Source organism: Rhinatrema bivittatum, chromosome 6 (assembly GCF_901001135.1).
Source record: "Rhinatrema bivittatum chromosome 6, aRhiBiv1.1, whole genome shotgun sequence".
Classification (NCBI taxonomy): domain Eukaryota; kingdom Metazoa; phylum Chordata; class Amphibia; order Gymnophiona; family Rhinatrematidae; genus Rhinatrema; species Rhinatrema bivittatum.
Window position 1 is genome coordinate 247,535,750 of NC_042620.1, and position 21,630 is coordinate 247,557,379.

Consider the following 21,630-nt stretch of genomic DNA (forward strand, 5'->3'; position numbering starts at 1 on the left):
TATTTTTATTAAACAATTAAATTATAGATTAGAAAACTCAAAAGAGCTTCTTGTGAACTTGTTTAATATGAAAACCTTCTCCCTCCAACCTACATGATTTCACCCACTATCTGTTAGGAATTGTGGACCCTTGCCCCAAAGTGGGGTTGACGTAGCCCCGCAGGTCCCCATGTTCGGGAGGTGAGGCTGGCCGGGAACAGAGGCAAACAGGAACTTCGCCAGTACCAGCCCTCGTTCCCCGCAGGTTGAGCCCTTGGGTGCCGGGGCCTGCTGGTCTTAGGTGATCCTTTGTATAGCTGGTCCCGGAGGAAACAGGCAGATGGAAGCAGGGAGTGTCAGAGAGATCAGTTTCAATCCCAGGTTGGAGTACCCTCAAGGGGAGAGAGAGAAACAGCCTCAAGGGAGGAGATGTTGTAGTAGTTCCGGAGACAGTAGGGCAGAGGCCCGTGGAGCAGGTCCTGTGGGAAGGAAGTGCAGGAGCAGAGTAGAAACAGGTCCTGAGCAGGGTGACAGGTTCTAGTGGAGAAGAGGCGCTGAGGCACTGCTTAAGGTGTGGCAGCGCGGTAGAAGGAACCTGTGAAAAAGAAGCGCTGAGAGCTACCCCGAGGAATGGGAATGCAGAGCAAAGTCTGTAATGAAGGAGTACTGAGACAAGTCCTGAGCGAGAACGTAGGGACAACGTCCCATGATGTAGAAGTTCTGAACCAGGCTCCGAGGTACTAAGGTGCCGAGGCAGGGTCTCGTGATGTAACAGTGCTGAGCCAGGTCCCAAGGAGCTGGAGCACAGAAGCAGGGTCCCGAATGTAGCAGCACTAAAGCATGCTCGTGGAGCGGAAGTACTGAGGCAGGGTCCCAGATATAGAAGCGTTGAGCCAGAACCTGAGGAGCTGGCACTGAGGCAGGGTCCCAGATATAGAAGTGCTGATCCAGAGCACCAAGAAGTGGGGCGCTAAGGCAGGGTCCCAGATGTAGCGGCGCTGAGACAGGCCCGAGGAGCAGGAGCACTGAGGCAGGGTTCCAGATGTAGAAGTGCTGAGCCAGAGCCCCGAGGAGTGGGGCACTGAGGCAGGGTTCCAGATGAGCAGAGCAGGGATCCTGAGAAGAGGATCAACAGGTCTGGAGAATTGGAGCAAGCACCAGCTAGGAACCAAGGGAACTCATTGCCAAGTTAGTTAGTGGTGGAGAGAGATAGTCCTTAAGTATACCGGCCCGGTGTTGTCATCAGCCGGGGATGAACCTGAAGTTCCCGCCATAGGTCCTCTAAAGGGAGGACAGAGGACGCGCACGCGCACCTAGGGAGGTCCAGGGTCGGAACGCTGCTCGGCAGCATCCCAGCCACCACGTGGAGTACCAAGAGCCACAGCAGTGACTGGCTGTGGCCGCGAGAGTACTGGGAGTAGAAGGCCAAGCATGACATGTGAGTTGAGCTGTCCGCAGGTGGACATGGCCAGTGGGTGTAACAATATGCCCTCTCCTAGGCCCCCGCCCCAGAGGTTTCAGTTTCTGAGGATGGGCAGCATGGAATTGTTTGATGAGGTCCTTATCCAAAATGTTGGTGGCTGTTTCCCAACTATTCTCCTCCAGCCCAAAACCTTCCCATGAAAGTAGGTACTTCCATTTCTTCTTGCGCTTCTGCACATCTAGAACATCTTGCACTTGGTATACCCTATCTGCTTTGGATGAAAGTGATTGCGGCTCAGGTGGTTTCTTGGAAGGCCCCGACAGTACCAGGGGTTTTAACAAGGATAAATGGAAGGAATTATGGATCTTAAGCAAGTGTGTAAGCTGGAGCTTGTAGGTATCTGAGCCAAAATGGCGGAGCACCAGGAAGGGGCCAATGTACCGAGGTGCGAAGTGTGTTAACGGGAGCTTGGGATGGATATACCTAGTGCTGAGCCAGACCTTGTCGCCTGGTATGAACTGAGGACTCGCTCAACAATGGTCATCGAAAAACTTCTTGGCTCTTTAGGCTGCTTTAAGTAGTAATTACTTCATACTGTTCCAGAGCTGATGTAGTTCCTGAATGGTCTATTGAGCCGCTGGTGAAGAAACAGACAAGAGTAGAGGCAGTGGAGGAAGTTGCTGACGTCTGTAGACTATCTGAAAGGGTGAGGAGCCGGTGGCTGAAGATGGGTGTGAATTTAAGGCAAATTCTGCCGAAGGAAGCAGGTCTGCCCAGTCATTTTGCCGGAGATTCACATAAGCCCAAAGGAATTGCTTGAGTGTCCTGTTTGTTCTCTCTGTCTGCCCATTAGCTTGAGGGTGATATGCAGAGGTGAAATCCAATGATATGTTGAATTTTTTACAAAGAGACCTCCAGAAACGAGCAGTGAACTGAACTCCGTGGTCAGATAGAATGTGCTTAGGGAGTCCATGGAGCCGGAACATGTGGCATATAAAGAGCTGGGCCAGTTGAGGAGCTGATGTGAGGCCGAGCAGAGCAACAAAGTGGGCCATTTTAGAGAAACGGTCTACAATGACCCAGATGATATTGTTACCAGCAGACGGTGGAAGGTCGACAATGAAATCTGTCGCTATGTGGGTCCACAGCTCGCTAGGAATAGGCAGGGGTTGCAATTAGCCCTAAGGGAGTCTCACTGGGGTTTTGTGATGAGCGCATGTAGGACATGACTCTACATAGACATGGGCGTACTTCCTCATGATTGGCCACCAATAAAAATGTTGGAGGGTGGCCAGGGTCCTAGACTGCCCGGGGTGCCCAGCGATGAGGGAATCGTGGGCCCAGCGAAGAACCCTCCGGCATAGATGGCGCGAAACCACCATCTTCCCAGGTGGAACTGGGTACGTAGCTGCCAGCAGAACTTTAGCATGGTTGATGATGTGCCGTGGTGGGTCCAGAACATCTTCGGGATCAAATGAACTCGAGAAGGCATCAGCCCAGCAGTTTTTATTGGCAGGTCGGTAGCGCAGCAGAAAATTAAATAGGGTAAAAAAAAGAGACCAGCGAGCCTGACGATGGTTCAGGCATTGGGCTCAGTGTAGATACTCGCGGTTTAAATGGTCAGTATAGTCCGTGATTTGGTGCTGAACTCCCTCAAGCCAGGGACGCCACTCCTCAAAGGCTAGTTTGATCACCAGAAGCTCCTTGTCTCCTATGGCATAATTATGCTCAGCTGGAGAAAAGCTCTTGGAGAAAAAAAGAGCACGGATGTAAGGTGTGATTAGCAGAGTACTGGCTTAAGACCGCCCCCAACTCCCTCGGCGGAGGCGTCGACTTCCACGATGAATGGGCGTCTGGGATCGGGATGTCGGAGACAGGGCTCACGGAGAAAGGTGGCCTTGAGGTCCTAAAAGGCAGTAACGGCCTCCGGTGGCCACTGAGATGGATTGGCCCCTTTGCGGATCAAGACAGTAAGGGGTGCTGCCAAGGAGGAGTAGTGATGGATGAAGAACCGGTAATAATTGGCGAAGCCAAGAAATCTCTGTAGGGATCTGAGGCCCGTGGGCTGAAGCCATCTCGAATGCTTCTCAGCTTCTCTGGATCCATTCTGAAGCCTTGGCTTGACACGATGTACCCAAGAAAAGGGACGGTCTCCTGCTGAAAGGAGCATTTCTCTATTTTAGTGGACAGCTAGTTCTCTCTGAAACATTGGAGAACGCAGGAGACATCACAGCGATGACTTTGCAGATCCTTAGAAAAGATTAAGATGTTGTTGAGATACACCTTGACACATTGGTATAACATGTCCCTGAAGACCTCATTCATTAAATTCTGGAAGACAGTTGGGGTGTTACAAAGGCCGAATGGCATATCAAGGTATTCGTAGTGGCTGTCCCTAGTATTAAAAAGCTGTCTTCCACTCATCACCCTCACGAATGCGAACCAGATTATTGGCTCCCCTGAGATCTAGTTTGGAAAATATTTTGGCCCCTTGGAGCTTGTCAAAAAGTTCCGCGATGAGGGGTAGAGGATAACGGTCCTTCTGAGTAATCTCATTCAAGCCCCGGTAGTCGATGCAAGGACGGAGCATCCCATCCTTTTTTCCCACAAAGAAAAAACCAGCTCCGGCGGGAGTCTTGGAGAGTCAGATGAGCCCTTTGGCCAGGTTCTCGTGGATGTACTCCGACATGGCCTGGGTTTCAGTGAGCGAAAGCAGGTAAATTCTGCCCTGGGGGTTCTCCCGGGGGGGCTCGGTGTTGGATAGGAAGTTGATAGCGCAATCGGAGTGTCTGCTGCCTTCATAGAGAATACATCTGCAAAGGCTTAATACTGAGGTGGAAGGTCCGGAGGAAGGAGTGAGGTACTGAGACAAGGCTGGGGTGAGACAGCCTCCAAACAGTTGGAATGGCAGGAGGATCCCCAGCGGGAGAGCTGCAAGGTAGCCCAGTCAAACTGGGGGGTATGCTGTTGTAGCTACGGCAAGCCTAGGACAACTGGATGTATGGCTTTATCCAGAACATGGAAAATGATGGACTCCACATGCAAGGAACCAGTATGGAAATGGAGTGGAGCTGTAGTGTAGGTGACCGTCCAGGCAAGGGTTTCCTGTGGATGGATGAAAGGAGCAGGAGCTCCGGGATGCAGATGGGGGGTATCTGAAGATGTTCCGTCAGCTGTTTCATGATAAAGTTGACCCCGGCTCCTGAATCTACAAGAGCCAGGGTATGGAACTCTTGATCATTCATCCTGATCGAGATGGGAAGTGTTAATGGAGGAGATGGAGAAGTCAGGCCTAGGAGCAGTCCTCCTGCCGAACCTAGGCCCAGGATTTCCCGGACGCATGGGGCAGACAGCCAGAGCATGTCCACAATATAGGCAGAAGCCGGATAACTGGCATTGGCGTCATTCTTCGGGCGTGAGCCTACCCTAACCCATTTGCATGGGCTCCTCTTCGGTTTTGGCTTGGGGAGCTGAGTTTGCCCTAGGAGAAGGGTAGGGCAGAACGTGGAGAGAGCTCATAGCAGACTTCCTCGAAGCTTGTATTTCTTGCGAACATTCCTGGAGACGTCGGTCAATCCACCCAGCAAGATCAATAAGAGAATCCAGTGATGAAGGTAGTTCGCGGGCTGCCAGCTCATCCTTGTTTTGAGAGCATAACCCCTTGAGGAAGATGGATCTAAGACAATCCAGGTCCCAGTGTAGTTCCGAAGCCAGGAAAATTTAGTAAGACAAAACCATTCTTAATAGGAAAAATGTGGTAATCAACCTTTGATGGCTAGCACTCAACCATTCCAAGTAAGATATTGCTACAACAGTAACCTCTCACGTCTTTATACAGAGGGCGGACAAAGAGGTCTAGAGATACCAGATCTTAATTAGGACTCAGACTGTAAAATGAAAATATTCTGTACTTTTTTCAACAATTATCTTGCAAAACAAAAACATTTTTCACATGATTTATGACTAAGGTTACCAGCTTACTCCATATCAGCTTGGATTTACTGAATCAGTTTTGGTTTTACCCCCACCTCATCTGTAGACAAATGTATGCTTCTCTTAGAAAAACAATGCAATTACAAATCCAAAGGTGTAATATGGGAAAAGCAGGAGTATTCTAGCCTACAAGCTGTGCCAGCAAATATCACAGGGCTCTACAGCTGCTCACATGGGAAAGACATTCAATATACAGAGAATGAATGAGGTATACATGATTCAGTGAAACAAAATATGAAGGCAGATGCTATATCAGTAAAACAAGCCAAAAATTAAGCATGCAAATCAGTTTTCACAGATATAGCACAAAATAATTTAAAGAAGAATGGAACGACAACTCAGTAGGTGATCATTTCTAAAGGGAAGATCACGCCTTTAATATGCTCATAATCAGGGGACCTAAAAAGAATTTTAGAAGTACACAAGAATGCAAAACATTTGAAATTAAGATGATAAATACTTTAAAACAAACTCAAAAGGACTGAAGGGCATTGGCTTTCTCACCCATTATGAGAAATAGCACCCTTAGAACTGTAAAACGTTACTGTCTATGTCAACTGTATTAACCCTCCCTCTTCCCATCCCTTTAGTGAATTATAATGGCATATGTAGACAGCTTTATCCCAAACTAATTATGTTCCTTTTAAACCCATTATAATTGCACTTTTTCTTCAAACACCTAATGAAGGAAGTATAGCGCTTGAATAGTAGGAACAAATGTATTGAATTAATCAAATAAAAAGGTATCATCTACAGCTTGTTTGCATATTCAGTTGGACTTACATGGTAAACGCAATATGGGGCAGACTTTCAAAGGGGTACGCGCGTAAGATATGCGCATAACCCCCGAAAATCTGCCCCAAGCTCCCCCTGCGTGCGCCGAGCCTATCTTGCATAGGCTCGGCGGCACGCGCATGTCCCGGGGCTTCGAATAAGGGGCTGGCCAGGGGCGTGGCCAGGGGAGTGGCGGCGGTCCGGGGGCGGGGCCGGAGGCGGGGCCGGAGGCGAGATGGCGGTCTGGGGGTGGGGCCGAGCGCTCCGGCACAGCAGCCTGCGCTGGGGCAGGGAGCCGGCAGCTCGCGCAAGTTACTCCTGAGGTGGAGGGGAAGTTAGTTAGGGCTGGGGGGTGGGTTAGATAGGGGAAGGGAGGGAAAGGTGGGGGGGGGGACCAAAAAAAAGTTCCCTCCAAGGAGTAGCCTCTGAAGGAACGGAGGCAGGCTGCTCGGCTCGGCGCACGCAGGTTGCACAATTGTGCACCCCCCCTGCGCGCGCCGACCCTGGATCTTATAACATGCGCGCGCGGCAGCACGCGCATGTTATAAAATCGGGCGCAGATTTGTTCGCGCCGGGTTGCGCGAACAAATCTGCGCCCTCGCGTACGTTTAAAGATTTGCCCCTATATTTTCTAAGCCTGTACAGAAGTCATTCAGTCTGGAAGTAACGTTTTTTTGATGACTGAAGGTCTGAGTACGTTACCTTGCTCCCCTTTTCTCCAGGAGGTCCTAAGGGCCCACTTCGTCCTGGACGGCCAGGATCTCCCTGAAAGACAATCGATGGTATATTCAGGATATTTCCATGTACAATTTGTTATGTGGGCACAACAGGCACACTGGGGGAGGAGTAAGGATTCGTATAGATTTCTCTCACTGTCAGTATCTCCCAGCTCATTCATTAGGAAGAAATGTATTTTAAAGCCCATCACTAGCTTGAGTCCTCCAGATATCCATTAGCCTACTTCTCATATTTTCTTTCTTTCTTTGGTCATACTCATGGCTTTCCTTTCTTTCTGTCATTGATTTGTTTTATACTTTTTTTTTTTTTTTTAAATAAAAGGTGTTCATCTTTCATTCTGATCATCCTGCATGATTTTAAACATCTTCTGAGCCCACTCCAGCTGCTGTGCTTGCTGTGTGTTCGTACGCTGCATGTATTAGTGTGTTGCCTGCCTGGGAATATCTGATCACAGTAACCACTGCAGTGCCTCAGATTTACTTAAGATTCATTGTAGTGAGTCTGAGTCCCAGTACAAGGCCTGCGGTCCCCTCACAACATAACACTGTTCAGGCTCTGCGAGACCTGAGCTCCGATGGGAAGATTTCCCTACCGTGGATGTTGCCAGGATTTGGGGGGGGGGGCAGTGCACTTCGGAGGCGTTAAGAGTGCTAGTGGCAAGGCAGTCACCATCACCCTTTTCCCCACAGCCCCTCTTATTTTTGGCCACCGTAAAAAGCAGGCAGGGTTGGGTCAGAGGAGGGGAAAGTGCACGCAGGGATTTCATTCTGCAATCTCCGTGTGCACTTTCATGCGTGGGCGCTGCACCTGTACAAAAGTGCACGCGTTCCTCTGTCAGCCTGCGTTTTTCAAATGCAAACTCCAGTTTTCCCTGCAGGCCTTCAAGCACCACAGGCAGTTTCAAAATTGCCCGCCTCGTGTAATTTATTTTGAAATTACAGGGAGCTATCCAACAAATGGTGCAGGTACAAGTTCCTTCCCAAAGTAGTCTACAGTGTAAGCTGGGTAATTCAGGTAAAAGGGAACACGATGAGTTGCTCCAAGGCCGCAGACTGAGTGTCAGTGATACAAGCAGCATCTGAAACTTGGGGTCCTCGATGCTAAGCACCCCCTTTCCCTCCTATTATTTATAGGAAGCTCTGCATTACCTTTATACCTCGGTCTCCATCTAATCCTCTTTCCCCTGCTTCACCAGGATAACCCTCAGGGCCCTAGGAAGAAGGTGAGAAGGAAAAGACAGATTTAATGCAAGTCAGTTTAAATTCTGGAAGGGAGGGGGACGAGGGCTCGGAAGTGCTGCAATAATTCCGGTATTTGGGCCTGTTTTAAGCCCGTGAAAAAGTTGCTGAATCAAAAAAAAAAATGGATTCATTGATGTTATTGTTTATGAGCACTGAGACTTTACAGGTCAAATTACAGGTCAGCCAATAAAGCACTGCTAACCATACCCTCAGTCAGAATGGCAAAGTTGACCCAGGTGAGAGAGAGCTCTATCTTTAGCAGGACCATTATTATGGAACACATTACCACTTGAACTGAGATTAATGAAAGAATTAAAACTTTTCAAAAAAGGCCTAAAAACCTGGCTTTCCAAAAAAGCATTTCACAATGAGAGTAATGACTAACAATACATACAGCTGAAAGTCACCAACAAACAGAAAATTGACAATTTTATTATTTGTTACCCATTATTAAATATTAAAATTGAAACAGTATACACATATATGATTATCCCAAAATCATATAAATGGTAACCCCAACCCATCACTCATTTAGAGTATATTACTGAACTATGTAACCGTAAAATATTGGCACACCATGGATAACTTAGAAACCTAATCAACCTATTTCGTGCCAGAATGTAAACCGTTGTGATGGTATATTACTAAACGACGGTATAGAAACATTTTTAAATAAATAAATATGTGGCTGAGGAGAGTACTCTACAGACGGATGTTTGTATTTGTGTGTGGATGGATTTAAAGGAAAGGGAAGAGATTTGTGGGTAGACATTGCGCTCTCTCTCTCTTAGAAGATGAGGTATTCGCGTAGGAAAGAAAGAATGGGGTCGCTGATCTGTGCCAAGAGTGCAGAATGAGTTTATAAACTCCCCAGATATCACCAGAATCTATCTAGAGAGAGAGCACACTGGCAGACATAGTACCAGCTTTCACTGACTGCAGAATGCATTGCAGGGCATGGGGCACTATTCTGTGTATATCATGATATGAAACATGTAGCAGGATATAGGGACTGATCTGAGTACAAGATGGAATGGAACATATAGAAGGAGATATGGCACGGGCCTCTGACTTGTAGGTAGGACAAGATGGAACATATAATAGATAGAGGTAACTGTGCTATGTGTACAATGAATTAGCACATGTGACATTCGACACTGTTTTATGTGTAACATGGATTGGAAGATGGAAAAGGATAGATGAGACGTATGTAATACATGCTGGTAGAAGTAACAGGACTTGGGGGGTATTATCTTGTGTGCAGCATGAGCTAAAGCCTTGATGTGGGATTTTTTTACCTTTGTTCCAGGGTCTCCCTTGCACCCAGGAGGTCCAATTCGGCCTCGCTTTCCCTAAAAGAAAAAAAGGAGCAAGAAATGGTGAATCTCCATAACAATTAAACAAAGAAAGGAATTGCAGTGATTTTTTAATGAGTCCCAATGGCAACTTTAATGTTGAAATATTTTAAACTTTTAATGGCGGCAACTCCATTACTTCACAGAGACACAATATTTAAACAGGGTCCCCCGACACGGACCTGTGTTTCGCCACACGCGGCTGCATCGGGAGGGACGTAATTTTACAGCGGAATTCTTCAACTTCGGCAGTGTACATTTATACGTATTCTGGTTGGCAAGGAGAGCTCTCCTTGCCAACCTTGCCCAGTGGAATGAATGCCCCAGGGTACCAAAAGAGGAGCAAAGAGAACCAACAATGTCATCAACACCCAAAAAGCATAGAATGAGGGGAATGGCAACAAGCACAGAGGTGTCAATTCACTGCCCCATGACACAGAGAGAGGATTATGGCAGCAGGCACACAGTGGCATCAATATCCCAAGGCATAGAGTAAGGACCGGGCCTTTTAATCCTACAATCAATGTACACCCTGTGACCCTAGTGCAGCCAAACAGAAATCACTTTTGTTACAAACAGAACACAGGGAACCGCTGATGCTTGCTAGCAAAATACAAGAGTCTGTCTCACACACACACAGAAGAATTAGTAAAGAGTCACAGCGTCCCTGAGAAAGCAAGTCACAGTCACTGGTGGTTTCTCTGCATACACCTAGAAAATCAGTCTCTCTCTTTCTCTCTCTCGGTATGTTCTTACACACATACTGCCTGCCTGCTGTACAAAAGAAGTGCATGATATAGTCCATCCTGATGCTAGCAACAGTGCTACAGAACAAAATAGTCACTGGCTGCTCAAGGTGCTCTTAGTTTCACTTTTACATTAAAAACAAAATTGATGAAGTCTATCCATGCAGCTGGCTGCTCATTCTTTGTCTTATCTCCATCTGGCTCTGCTCTGTCTAGCTTTCCTTTCTCCATAATGGGACCAAATCAAATGAGCCCAAAAGGATTCATATTTTTCGAAGAACTGTGCCCATTTGGTTTGGATTATCCAAACCAAACTGGAAATTGGCTCACCTGGAACAAATTTCAAACTTGGATCATTCAAAGGCACATTCCTATGAATAAATAGAAAAGCCTTTGCTGTCCTGTCTAGTTCTCTCAACCATCTCTCCCCCCATTCAATGTTCTCACCCCCACTCTCGCCCTTTATCCAGGGTTCTCAACCAACAATTCCCCCATGTTCTCGCTCCACCCTCCCTCCCCCGTTGCCCAGTGATCTCCACACTCCTCCCTGCTCAGTGCTCTCATCCCACACTAGTGCTCCCACCCCATACTCCTCCCCCTTCTCTGTGGTCATTTTCCACATTCCTCCCCATCCAATGCACTCACCCCAGGTGCACCCCTGGCCAGTACTCTTACTCCACATGCCCCTTCCCAGTACTCTTATCCTTCTTTGCCCCCCACTCCACTCATAGTTCTAATCCCATCTCCGCCCACTGCTAGCATGCCCCTCTCTTTCCCCCTACATAGTGCTCTCATTCATTACCCCCACCCCCCAATCTGATGCTCTCACCCCAGACTCCTTCCTCTTGATCTTGGGTCTCCTTTCTATCTTCACTGCCCATTGCCCATGCTCCCCCACATTCAGTGCTCTCACCCCCCTATACACCCCTATCCAGTGCTTTCACCTCACACTCCTCCATGCCAACTGAGTGATCTCATCTCACATATAATATTCTCACTTCGTACTCTCCCTCCACTCAGAACTCTCATCCCACATGTGCTGGTTAGTGCAGTCACCCCTCTTTCCCCCTTCCATATACTTTTACCTCTCTTCCTTCACCCAGTGCTCTCACCCTTCTCCACCTCATGCTTTTGCCCTTCTCCCCGTTTTTGTCCCTCCCTCCCCAGCGCACTCCCTTCTTTCTGTATTCTCAACTCTTCTCCAGGTCCCTCTCTTTCCTAAACACAGTGCTCTACCCTGTGCCAATAGTGGGAAGAAGCCCTGCCTAGCAAGAGGCTCCGCCTCTCTCTCCTCCCACAGCTGATTGGTTCATTCTGTTCACAAGAACCAATCGGCAGGCTTTCCTCTCTCTTCGCATTGCAGACTGAGAATACACGAGAGGAAAAAGCAGGGGAGGGTGACTGATCATGTTGCTCTTCCTGCCTCCTTTTCTCTCCTGCTTAAGGGCCTTACATATGAGCTGGCGTTGTCGACTGGGCCCTCTTCACTGCAGAGCCCCGGTGAAGCTGCTCTTTCTTCCCCTCCCCCCCATACCTCCACCTCTGATTGGACATGTATTGTCTCCAGTACACTCAGTAAAAGAAAACTCCTAGCCTGTTTTGATATCAATGTAGCGTGTCTACACATTTAAAGGGAGGAGAGACTCTCTCTCTAGCACACCATTCCCAGTGTAAGTGACTGATGCATGCGCACGCAGCTCAGAGGCGGGAATCTTCTTTTTCTCTAGCATACTATTTTCATTCTCATATTCTGATGCACAGTTTCTGTCTTCCTAACGTATCATTCCCAGTATTAAAGCCTGGTACAGTTTGCACATCTCAAAAGCAGGGAACTTTGCTCTAACTTGCCATTCCTAGTTTATGAGCCCAGTTCATTGGGCACATGCAGCTGAGAGATTGGGATCAACTTAGAGCTAGAGAGCCTCTGTCTCACTAATGCACTATTCCCAACATTAGAGCTCAGTGCACAGAGCTTAAATGGAGGTCCTTTCACATTTGTTGAATCATGAGCAGACAGAATAATCCCATGCACTGACTCTTAAAAATGTATACCTCATCAGAAACAACAACTCTGCTAATCTTCTGTTCAATGGTGTCATTCCTTTTGAATGCTGTCAGAGGACCAACCAATCAGCATACTGTATTTTCTGTTTCATTCTCACTACAATAACAAACCCAGGAAAGATTTTATATAAATTTACCTTCTGTCCGTCGGTTCCATTTCTGCCTGCCAAACCAAAGGAGCCCTGTGCCAGAGAGAAGAGAAACAGTACCATTAGGAACTTAAGACAAGAAACACTGCTAATGGGATAAAAAAATAAGTATTGTTAATGGGATACATAGCATATCATACAGAAGTGAAGTAGGAAATGATGATAAATCCTTACCTTCTTTCCATCTCCGCCATAATCACCCTGTAGAGTGCAAGGAAAAAAAAATGCATCATGTTAGTCAGCTCTTATACACTTATTTATAACACTTAGGGGCCGATGCAATACAGTGCTCTCAGGCGAGTGCACTGTTAACCTGCAGTCGGACGCGGGTAGAATAGGCGCTAATCAATCCCCCAATGCAATAAGGGGGTTAGCACATATTCAATGCGTGTCCAACGCGGAGTGAATCTAATAGCGCTCATCACATGCAAATGCATGTGATGAGCGCTATTAGGCATTCACACCCGATGCAAAAAGAAAAATGTGCATCTCAGACGCACATTTAACTGTCATCTATTAATGCCTGCCAGGAGCATCTAAAACAAGTACAGAAAAGCAGAAAAAGCTGTTTTTCTGTACTGCCTCCTACTTAATATCGTTGTGAAATTAAGTAGGAAGAAAAATTAAAGAAACAAAAAAAGTTAAATAAAAAAATTGACAGTCGGTTTCAGGAAACGGCGCTCGACTGACAAGCATTCGCTTCCTGGATGCCGAGTCACGAAAACTGACTCAGATAAACCCGGCGTCGATTTTCGTGACTGCCGTCGCCGGTCAGGACAAACGATGAACTCGGCGTCTGTTTTCCTTGCCGGCGGACGGCCGAATCACGAAAACAGCAAGCGACCCTAGCGCCTCCTTGCTAACGCGACCCCCCTAATTTATATATTGCATGGCGATCCCCTTGGGGGGCGCCTTGGGCATGTTATGAGAGCGGGCGCTGACTGGTCAGCGCCCGCTTTCTACGCGAATTTATTGCATCGGCCCCTTTGTTATTATTTGAAGGGAAGGATTGGATGTTGCTTACCTTTTCACCTTTCATTCCAGGAACACCCTTGGAAAGAAGAAAATAATGTTACAACAGTGCTGTAGATTTCCATAATACTGAACACCCTCCCTCTGCATGTTTATGGAAATTGCTCTCAGGCTGGAAGCTACTTTCTCTCTCTCTCTCGCTCTGCTGCTTTCTGATAGTGTCTTCCTCGCTTTCCAACAGTACCTATGTTCTGTGCTGCTCTGGCAGTCTCTCTGCTGCCCTGTAATAGTGCCCTGTACGGCTTTCCAGCAGTATCTGTGCAATATGAACCGCTCCTTCATAGTCTAAACTGCTCTCAAACAGTGTCCGTGCTTTGTCTTGTTCTCTGAAGGAGGCCTCTGTTCTTTACTAACTCTGTTCAAATCTGTGTGGTAGCAGCAGCTCTGATAGCTTTGCTGCTCTCTGTTTCTCTGTGATGGTGTTTCTGCAGCACTTCTCGGCCTTTTGGCTAAGATCAAATGTATCGAGTGTGTGTGTGCAGTAATACACCTTTTGCAGGATCTGTTCCCTGTTGTGTTTCTCTTCTGTTCTGCTATCTGGTAATGCCTGAGGGAGATGCAAGCTGGTGAGGGAAGGGAGAAGCAGGAAGAATGCAGGTTGTGGGGGGGGGGGGGATTATGCTGTGGGGAGCACAAGATTGGGCAGCAGGGGGAGACAGAGAGGAATGTGGGACAGAGGGGTATGCTGGGGGAAAGGGGGAGGCAGATGGAAGACTCCATTGTATCCAAATGTATTTCTCAAGATCTCTCAAGGGCATTAATCAATCTTGCTTTCAGGATATAAACAATGCATGTTCATGAGGTCTATTTCCATACAATGGAGACAGTGCATGCTGACAGACCTTATGCGTATTGATTGTTGAAATCCTGAAAATAAAATTGGTTTGCAGCCTTTGAAAACAAAATTAGGATGAAGGCTAATAGCACTGGTTTGTGCCTTTGTATCTGTTTATCCATGTGAAAAAGAAGTTCAACCAGAGGAAAAATATCTCCAAACAGCTTATTAATATTTATAAAGAAAAAATTCTACAAGCTACCACCTAAGTCAGGCAGGACTTCCCACACCTGTCCTAAGGACTCTTGATGAGTTGGGACCAGGCTTGTTTTTGAGTGCTGTATAAGGAGATTTGTCCTCTGCATGTACTTTATTCATGGTCAGTGTTCCCACACTGGACAAATGAGCTCTTGTACCTGAGAATACCTGTTACAGGTAAGCAACTCTGCTTTCTCCGAAGACAAGCAGGATGTTAGTCCTCACACATGGGTGAAACCCTAGCTATAGGCTGCTCCCCATCATAAAAGGGGAGCAACAGACACCCAAACCAGGTGCCAATGGGCACAAAAACAATGGTGCTGTTGGTAACAGAGGAGGAGACAGTCTGAAACCAAACAAAGATCTCTACACAGGAGAGAGTTGGGTTCTATATCTCAAACAGATTCTGAAGGACAGACTGGCCAAACCTACTGTCACGTCAGCCTATCAATGTGTGGACAGCCTATGAATGTGTGGACAGAACTTCATGTTTCAGCCTTGCATAGCTCCTCCACGGGAACTGCTCGCAAGTGGGTTACCAATGCTTGGACAGAATGAGCCTTGACATGACCTCTAAGATGCAGTCCCACCTGGGCATAACAGAAGGAGATGCAATCTGCTAGCCAATTTGATAGTGTCTGTTTGGCAAATGCAATGCCCAATCTATTTCTATCACAAGAAACAAAAGGTTGGGTGGACTGTCTATGGGTTTCTGTCCACTCCAGACAGAAGGCTAAAGCTTGCTTGTAGTCCAAACTGTGCAGGGCTCATTCACCTTGGTGTGAATGGGGCCTGGGAAAGAATGTTGGCAGGACGATTGACTAGTTAAGATGAAAGTCCATCACCATCTTAGGCAAGAACTTAGGATGCATTGGCAAGACCACCCTGTCATGATAAAACTTAGTGTAAGATAGTTAAGTCACTAAGGCCTGGAGCTCACTGACCCTGTGCACTGAAGTGACTGCCACCAAAAATATGACCTTCCAAGTCAGGTACTTCACATCACAGGTGTGCAATGGCTCAAAAGGAACTTTCATCAGCTGAGCTAACACCATGTTGAGGTCCCAAGACACAGCGGAAGGCCTTAGGGGAAGCTTCAATTGAAGCAAGCCCCACATAAAGAGTGGTGGTATGCGCCAATTGCACTCAGATAAACTCTAACAGAGTTGTTTTTCAAGCCAGCCTCCAAAAGGTGTAGAAGATAGTCAAGCAGTTTTTCTGAGAGGCAGGAGAACGAAACTAAGGCCTTCTGCTCACACCACACAGAAAACCTCCTCCAGTCCATAGGATTTTCTAGTGGAAGGCTTTCTAGAAGCCACCAGGATCCAAGACACGTCTGAGACATCAAGTGGTTGCAGGATTAACTTCTCAATATCCAGGCTGTGACCAACAGGGCTTGGAGATTGGGATGTCACAACCTGCTTCGATCTTGCATGATGAGATCTGGGGAAATCCCCAGACTGATCAGTCTCCGGTTATACAACTCTCATATGAGTGGAAACCAGACCTGTCTTGGCTAATAAGGGGCTATGAGGCTCATAGACCCCCTTGTCCTCGTGAAGCTTCAAGAGAGTCTTTGCCACTAAGTGAATCAGAGGATATGTGTACAGAAGACCCTTTCCCCAGTGATGGGCGAGAATGCCCAAGGATGGTTTGCTGTCTGACCTGTATAGGGGGCAGAACCGAGGCACCTTTCTGCAAGGGGATGCAAAGAGATTCATGTCCGGGCTCCCCTAGAGGTAGAATATCTCATTCACAACCCCCTGGTCCAGGGATCACTTGTGAGGTCTGAAGGCACGACTTAGTCTGTCCACTAACATGTTCTCCATCCAGGCCAAGTACATGGCCCTGAGCATTATCCCATGGAACAGGGCCGATGACTAGATTTGGACTGCTTCCTGATACAGGATATATGATCCTGTGCCTCCCTGCTTATTGACATTTCACATTGCCAATTGGTTGTTGGTTTGGATCAGGACAACTTTGTTGGACAGCCGATCTCTGAAAGCCCATAGCAAATACCTGATCACCCGGCACTCCAGAAAGTTGATTTGACAACTTTCGTGAGCAAACCAGAGACCCTAGCTGCTGAGCCCATTTAGATGAGCTTCCCAGCCCAGGGGGATGCATCCATGGTTAGGACAATTTGGGGAGGAAGTCTTCGAAAATAGAACCCACGTTCCAGATTTGAAAGTACCCGCCACTAGAACAAAGAGTCCCGGAGGGGAGAATTGATTCGGATGCAATCATTGAGGTTCTGCATGACCTGCCTCCACTATATCCGATGGGTCCTTTGGTCTCTGAACATGTATAAGCATACCAAGAGCGAGACATGGACAATTGTGGCCATATGGCCCAACAGCATCAACATGTACCAGACTGACACCTACTGGCTCTGCTGAATATCTGTCCCGATGGTCATCAAAATGATGGCCCTTATCGAGGCAGGAAGACCTTGGCCTTAGTCATGTCTAGCAGGACTCCTATGAAGTCCAATTGAGGTGATGAGCTGAGATGGGACTTCGGGTTGTTGATAACGAACCCTAGCAACTCCAACACCCGAATAGTCAAGCGCATGGACCTGACAGCCCCTATCTGAGTTATGTTCTTGATCAGCCAGTCGTCCAGATAAGGGAAAACATGCACCCCCAGCCTGAAGATTTGTGCCACCACCAAAGGCCGGGCATTTTGTGGAGGCTAATGGGGCAGACACTATCCCGAATGGCAACACCCGATACTGGACGTGCTGTTGTCCCACCACAAATCAGATACTTCCAGTGACTGGGGAAGATCTCGATGTGAGTGTATGCGTCTTTTAGATTGAAGGAACTTAGCCAGTCCATTTTTTGCAAAAGGGGGATCAAGGTGCCCAGGGAAACCATCTTGAACTTTTATTTTTTGACAAATTTTTTCAAGGCCCTTAGGTCTAGGATGGGATGTAGTCCTATTTTCTTTGGAATCAGGAAGTACTTGGAGTAAAATCCATACCCTCTTTGCCTTGGTGGAACAGGCTCAACTGCTCTGGCCACTAAGAGGAAGGAGAGCTCTGTTAGAAATACCTCCTGATGTGCTACCAGCCCCCAAATCGGGCTCAGAGGGCAATTTACAGGACACCCAATAGATTCAATTGGTACCCTTGGCGGACAATGGGAAGAACCCACTGGACCGAGGTTATTCTAGGCCACTGGTTCATGAAGATCCTCAGCCAGCTCCAGTCCAACAGATCCATCATCCTGGGTATGGGCAACTTGCCTACATTCCCTACAACCCAGTCACAAACCCATCCCTGGAGCTAACTAAGGTGTTGGCTGAGGCTTGGGAGTTCTCTGCTGCCTGGGACGGATGTGGGAGCCCTGATGCTGTTGACAGGAGCAAGGGGGCAGAGTATGGTACTTCCTGTGGAGAAAGAAATACTTCCTCTGCCCCAATCTCGCCAACTCCTAGATGAGTAAGATGGGTCTGGAGTGCTGGTGGAGAGTTGATGGAGGGTTTCATTGTGATCCCGAAGCTGGGCCACTGCATCCCTCACCCTATCTTAGAAGAGATTCTCCCCAGTACACAGCACGTCAGCAAGTCGTTCCTATATCTCCAGTCGGAGATCCGAGGCCCAAAGTCATGTTATTCTGCGACTGCTGATTCCCATTGCAGAGACCCTTGATGCCATCTCAAAAACATTGTAGGTTGCTTGGACTTCATGTTTTCTACACTCCAGGCCCTTATTCACCAGTGATATGAGGGTGTCCTGCTGCTGCTGAGGCAGTTGCTCAGCCATCTCCTGCACCTGCTTCCAGATGTTCCATGAATACTGGCTCATATAGAGCTGATAGGAAGTTATGCAGGCAATGGACATGGCTCCCTGAAACACCTTTCCCCCAAGAGCATCCATCACTCTGTAGTCCTTCCCTAGGGATGATGAGGAATGGGTCCAAGAACTCTTGGTTTTCTTGAACGCAGATTGGGGCAACTGTTGCTTATCGAATCTGGTAGACTTCTGGACGAGGTAAACCCCGTCAACCTTCTTGTTTATGGGAAGCACTGTGAGGGGGTATTTCCATATTCTCAGCAGCAGCTCGTTAAGGATATCATGTACCAGGACTGCCACGATTTCCTTAGGAGGCTCCATGAACTGAAGGATCTGAAGCATTTTGTGCATGGCATCCTCCTCCATCGGTAACTGAAATGGAATGGCTTCTGCCATCACCCTCACAAACCCTGTGAAGGAAAAGTCCTCAAGTGGAAACTTCCTTCAAACTTCTAGAGGAGAAGGGTCTGAGGGGTGACTCTCAGAGCCCTTAGAAGAGGACTCCATGGTGTCATCCCCCCAGGGCTCATAGGGACCCTCATCCTCACTGAAAGCAACAGGGGATGGGACCCTAGTTCTTGGCCTCTGTCCAGAGGTGCAGGCACCATCAGAGCTGGATGGGGGGGGGGGGTTTGGACTATAGGCTTCGGCATCTCAGCTGGCCTGGGCAGAGATTCTTCCTCAGAAGAATCAGCAATGACCACTGTATCAGTAGGGGGAGGTTGTAGTGCCCCAAAAGGTACCAACACCAGCCCAGGAACTGACACCTGCTGGGTTGGTAACATACCAATGTGCATTGAGCTCCTCCAGTAGTGATTCCAAGATGAATAGTACCTGCTCCAGTGCCCTACATTGCCCGTCCACCCAAAAGTAACTTCTGCTCACTTGCTGTTCAAGCTCCTCGAACATTGCCGATGCCAACACCGACTGGGAGAAAGGAGGGGTGTCCAGATCCTCTTTGGACCCACGAGGTGGATTGGTGACTGGCATCAGGACCAGTGGAGACCATTGTGGACCCCCGGCACGAATGGAGATCTAGCACTGCTTGCCACAGGGTCGCTTTGGGGGCATCACAGCATGAGCTGGTGTATCCCCATGCCTGGCATTGTGCAACAACAGGGGACTGATTCTGATGCTTCTTCAGCTTCCCTCGATGCTCGGCACATTCCTTCCCCAGTGCTGAGGCCAATGACAAGGAACCCTACATCCTTGGCCTGGAGGAGCTCGATGGTGGTCACTCTCTGTCACCTCTATCTGCCGACAGTACCGATGGAACCGAAGGTCTAGCCATTGTTGATGGCATAGTCCATTGGTATGGCTCCAAAGTCCTTTGATGCCGATGGCTCTGCCTTCTCTGATCCAAAGAGTTTTTCCATCTTGTCAAGCAGAAGACAACATCCCTTCAGGGTCATCTGTGTGCATTAGCCTCAACCTCGGATGTCATGCTGTTGTGATGGCTGGCCGTGGCACCACACAGCCAGCCACACTTACCTTCTGAACTGGCCTGGCCTGACCTCCTATGCCCCGAAGTCGCCACTGCCGTATCCTATCCATGCGGCGGAGAGCCGGCACTGCTGCCACTGCCACGCCGCCAACCTTAGCCCTCCCTAGATGCGCTCGCACGGCTCCCCTCACCACTTAAAGGGGCCGTGGCGGGAAAACATCCCGCGGTCCCGGATGCCCACGTCAGCAGGGAGGGCCTATTTAAGGCAGCCCTGCTGCTCTAATATTGCCTCAGCAACAGGTCGCACTCTCCTGAGTCTACAAGTTGCTTATCCGCATTCCTGCTCCAGTTCCTGCTTCTCCGTGTTCCTGCTCCAGTTCCTGCATCCAGGACTGGCCCTAGCCCTAGCCCTCTGGACTTCGATCCTTACAGCATTTTCTTGGCTTTGCCAATTTCTAGACATTTTATTCCCAACTTTTCTCAATTGTTCACCTCTCTCACGGCCCTTACCAAGAAAGGGGCTAATCCCAAGGAGTGGCCAGAGGAGGCAATCTCGGCATTCCTCAGACTGAAGTAGGCCTTCTTACAGAAGCCATGTCTTCGCCACCCAGATCCCACCCATCTGTTCATTGTGGAGGTCGACACTTCCGCTATCTGTTAGAATCTGCTATGCTGATGGGAGGAGCAAGCAGATGGGAGTTAGCGATCTGTTATGCTCAGCTCCTGAAGTGGGAGGAGTGAGCAATCTGTTGTAAATCTGCTGCTGGATACTCCTGTTGGGGAAGGAGTCAGCAATCGGTTATGAGTCACCGTGCAGCGTTAGCAATCAGTTAGGGACTGGCTCCCGTGGAAGGAGGAGTTTAGCAATCTGATATGCTCCGTAGGTGGAACTAGCAATCTTGTTATAATGTAGACTGCTGAGTTGGCAATCTGTACCAGCGGAGTGCTAGAGAGGGTACTCAGCTGGAAAGGAATGTAAATAGGTGAATCCTTGGGCCGATGCCCCCAGGAGGATATCCTGAGAGGGACCACTGGCTAGGCTTGGGTATGGAGACAGACACAGATAGTTCTTTTATTAGACAGGTTAGTAGAACTGCCAGAGGTGGCAGTAGTGAGCTGATATGCCCGGCAGGGCTGAAGTCCCTCAGATACTGGAACTGCGATCCCAGGGTTGCTGAGCTGTAGAGAGACTATAGATAGTGAGTAAACAGAGTATGCTGTATTCATAGCCAGTAGTAGATGACAATCTCACATAGATTCTTAAGGAGGCTCAGTAGCTGGAAAGAGTTAGGCCCTCGAGGAGCGAGTACCTGGTTCCAGGGAAAGCTCTGAGAGAGCAGTGGTAACTCACGAATGTCTGTATCTGCGATAGCTTCTAGGCAGTAGAGAATCTTCAGAGTATTCAGGAACATGGGCCCTCGAGGAGCGAGTACCGGTTCCTATCTGCAATCTGAAATAGAGAAAAGAGAGCGAGGCCCCCGAGGAGCGGGTACTTCTGGTAAGTCCGAGGAGGCAGAGTAGCTTGGACGAATTCTTAGCGAGTCCGTATACTTGTCCTTGCTTATGTCCGAGTCCATGTCCTTGCTAACTCAAATCGTAAACGTAAGTGAAGACCTTTTATGTTGGAAGCAGATGACGTCAATACAGGGGGACGCCCCAGAGGTTCGCGCCCTTGCTGGTACATACTTCAGAGCGCACGCGTGCGCCCTACGTCATCAGGAACATGGCGGATCTGCAGCGTCGAGCCGGTCCGGGGACGCCGGGGAGAAGCGGCATGGTGATGCCGCAGCAGCAAGCCGTCCATCAGGCCCGGAGGGAGTCGCCACAGAGGTAGACAGGGTGGAGCGAGGGCGTAGA

General features: G+C 48.4%; 1 protein-coding gene across 2 annotated transcripts in view; it reads right to left on the reverse strand.

Annotated features, from left to right (window-relative positions):
- Nucleotides 1-21,630, reverse strand: part of COL6A2 (collagen type VI alpha 2 chain) — a 132,479-nt gene that overhangs the window by 71,054 nt on the left and 39,795 nt on the right. For both annotated transcript variants that reach the window (XM_029606734.1, XM_029606735.1), the window contains exons 8-13: nt 13,487-13,513; nt 12,637-12,663; nt 12,451-12,495; nt 9,447-9,500; nt 8,056-8,118; nt 6,872-6,934 (exon numbers count right to left, since the gene is read on the reverse strand). In XM_029606734.1, coding sequence (XP_029462594.1) covers nt 6,872-6,934; nt 8,056-8,118; nt 9,447-9,500; nt 12,451-12,495; nt 12,637-12,663; nt 13,487-13,513 — 279 coding nt within the window. The remainder of the gene's footprint in view (nt 1-6,871; nt 6,935-8,055; nt 8,119-9,446; nt 9,501-12,450; nt 12,496-12,636; nt 12,664-13,486; nt 13,514-21,630) is intronic.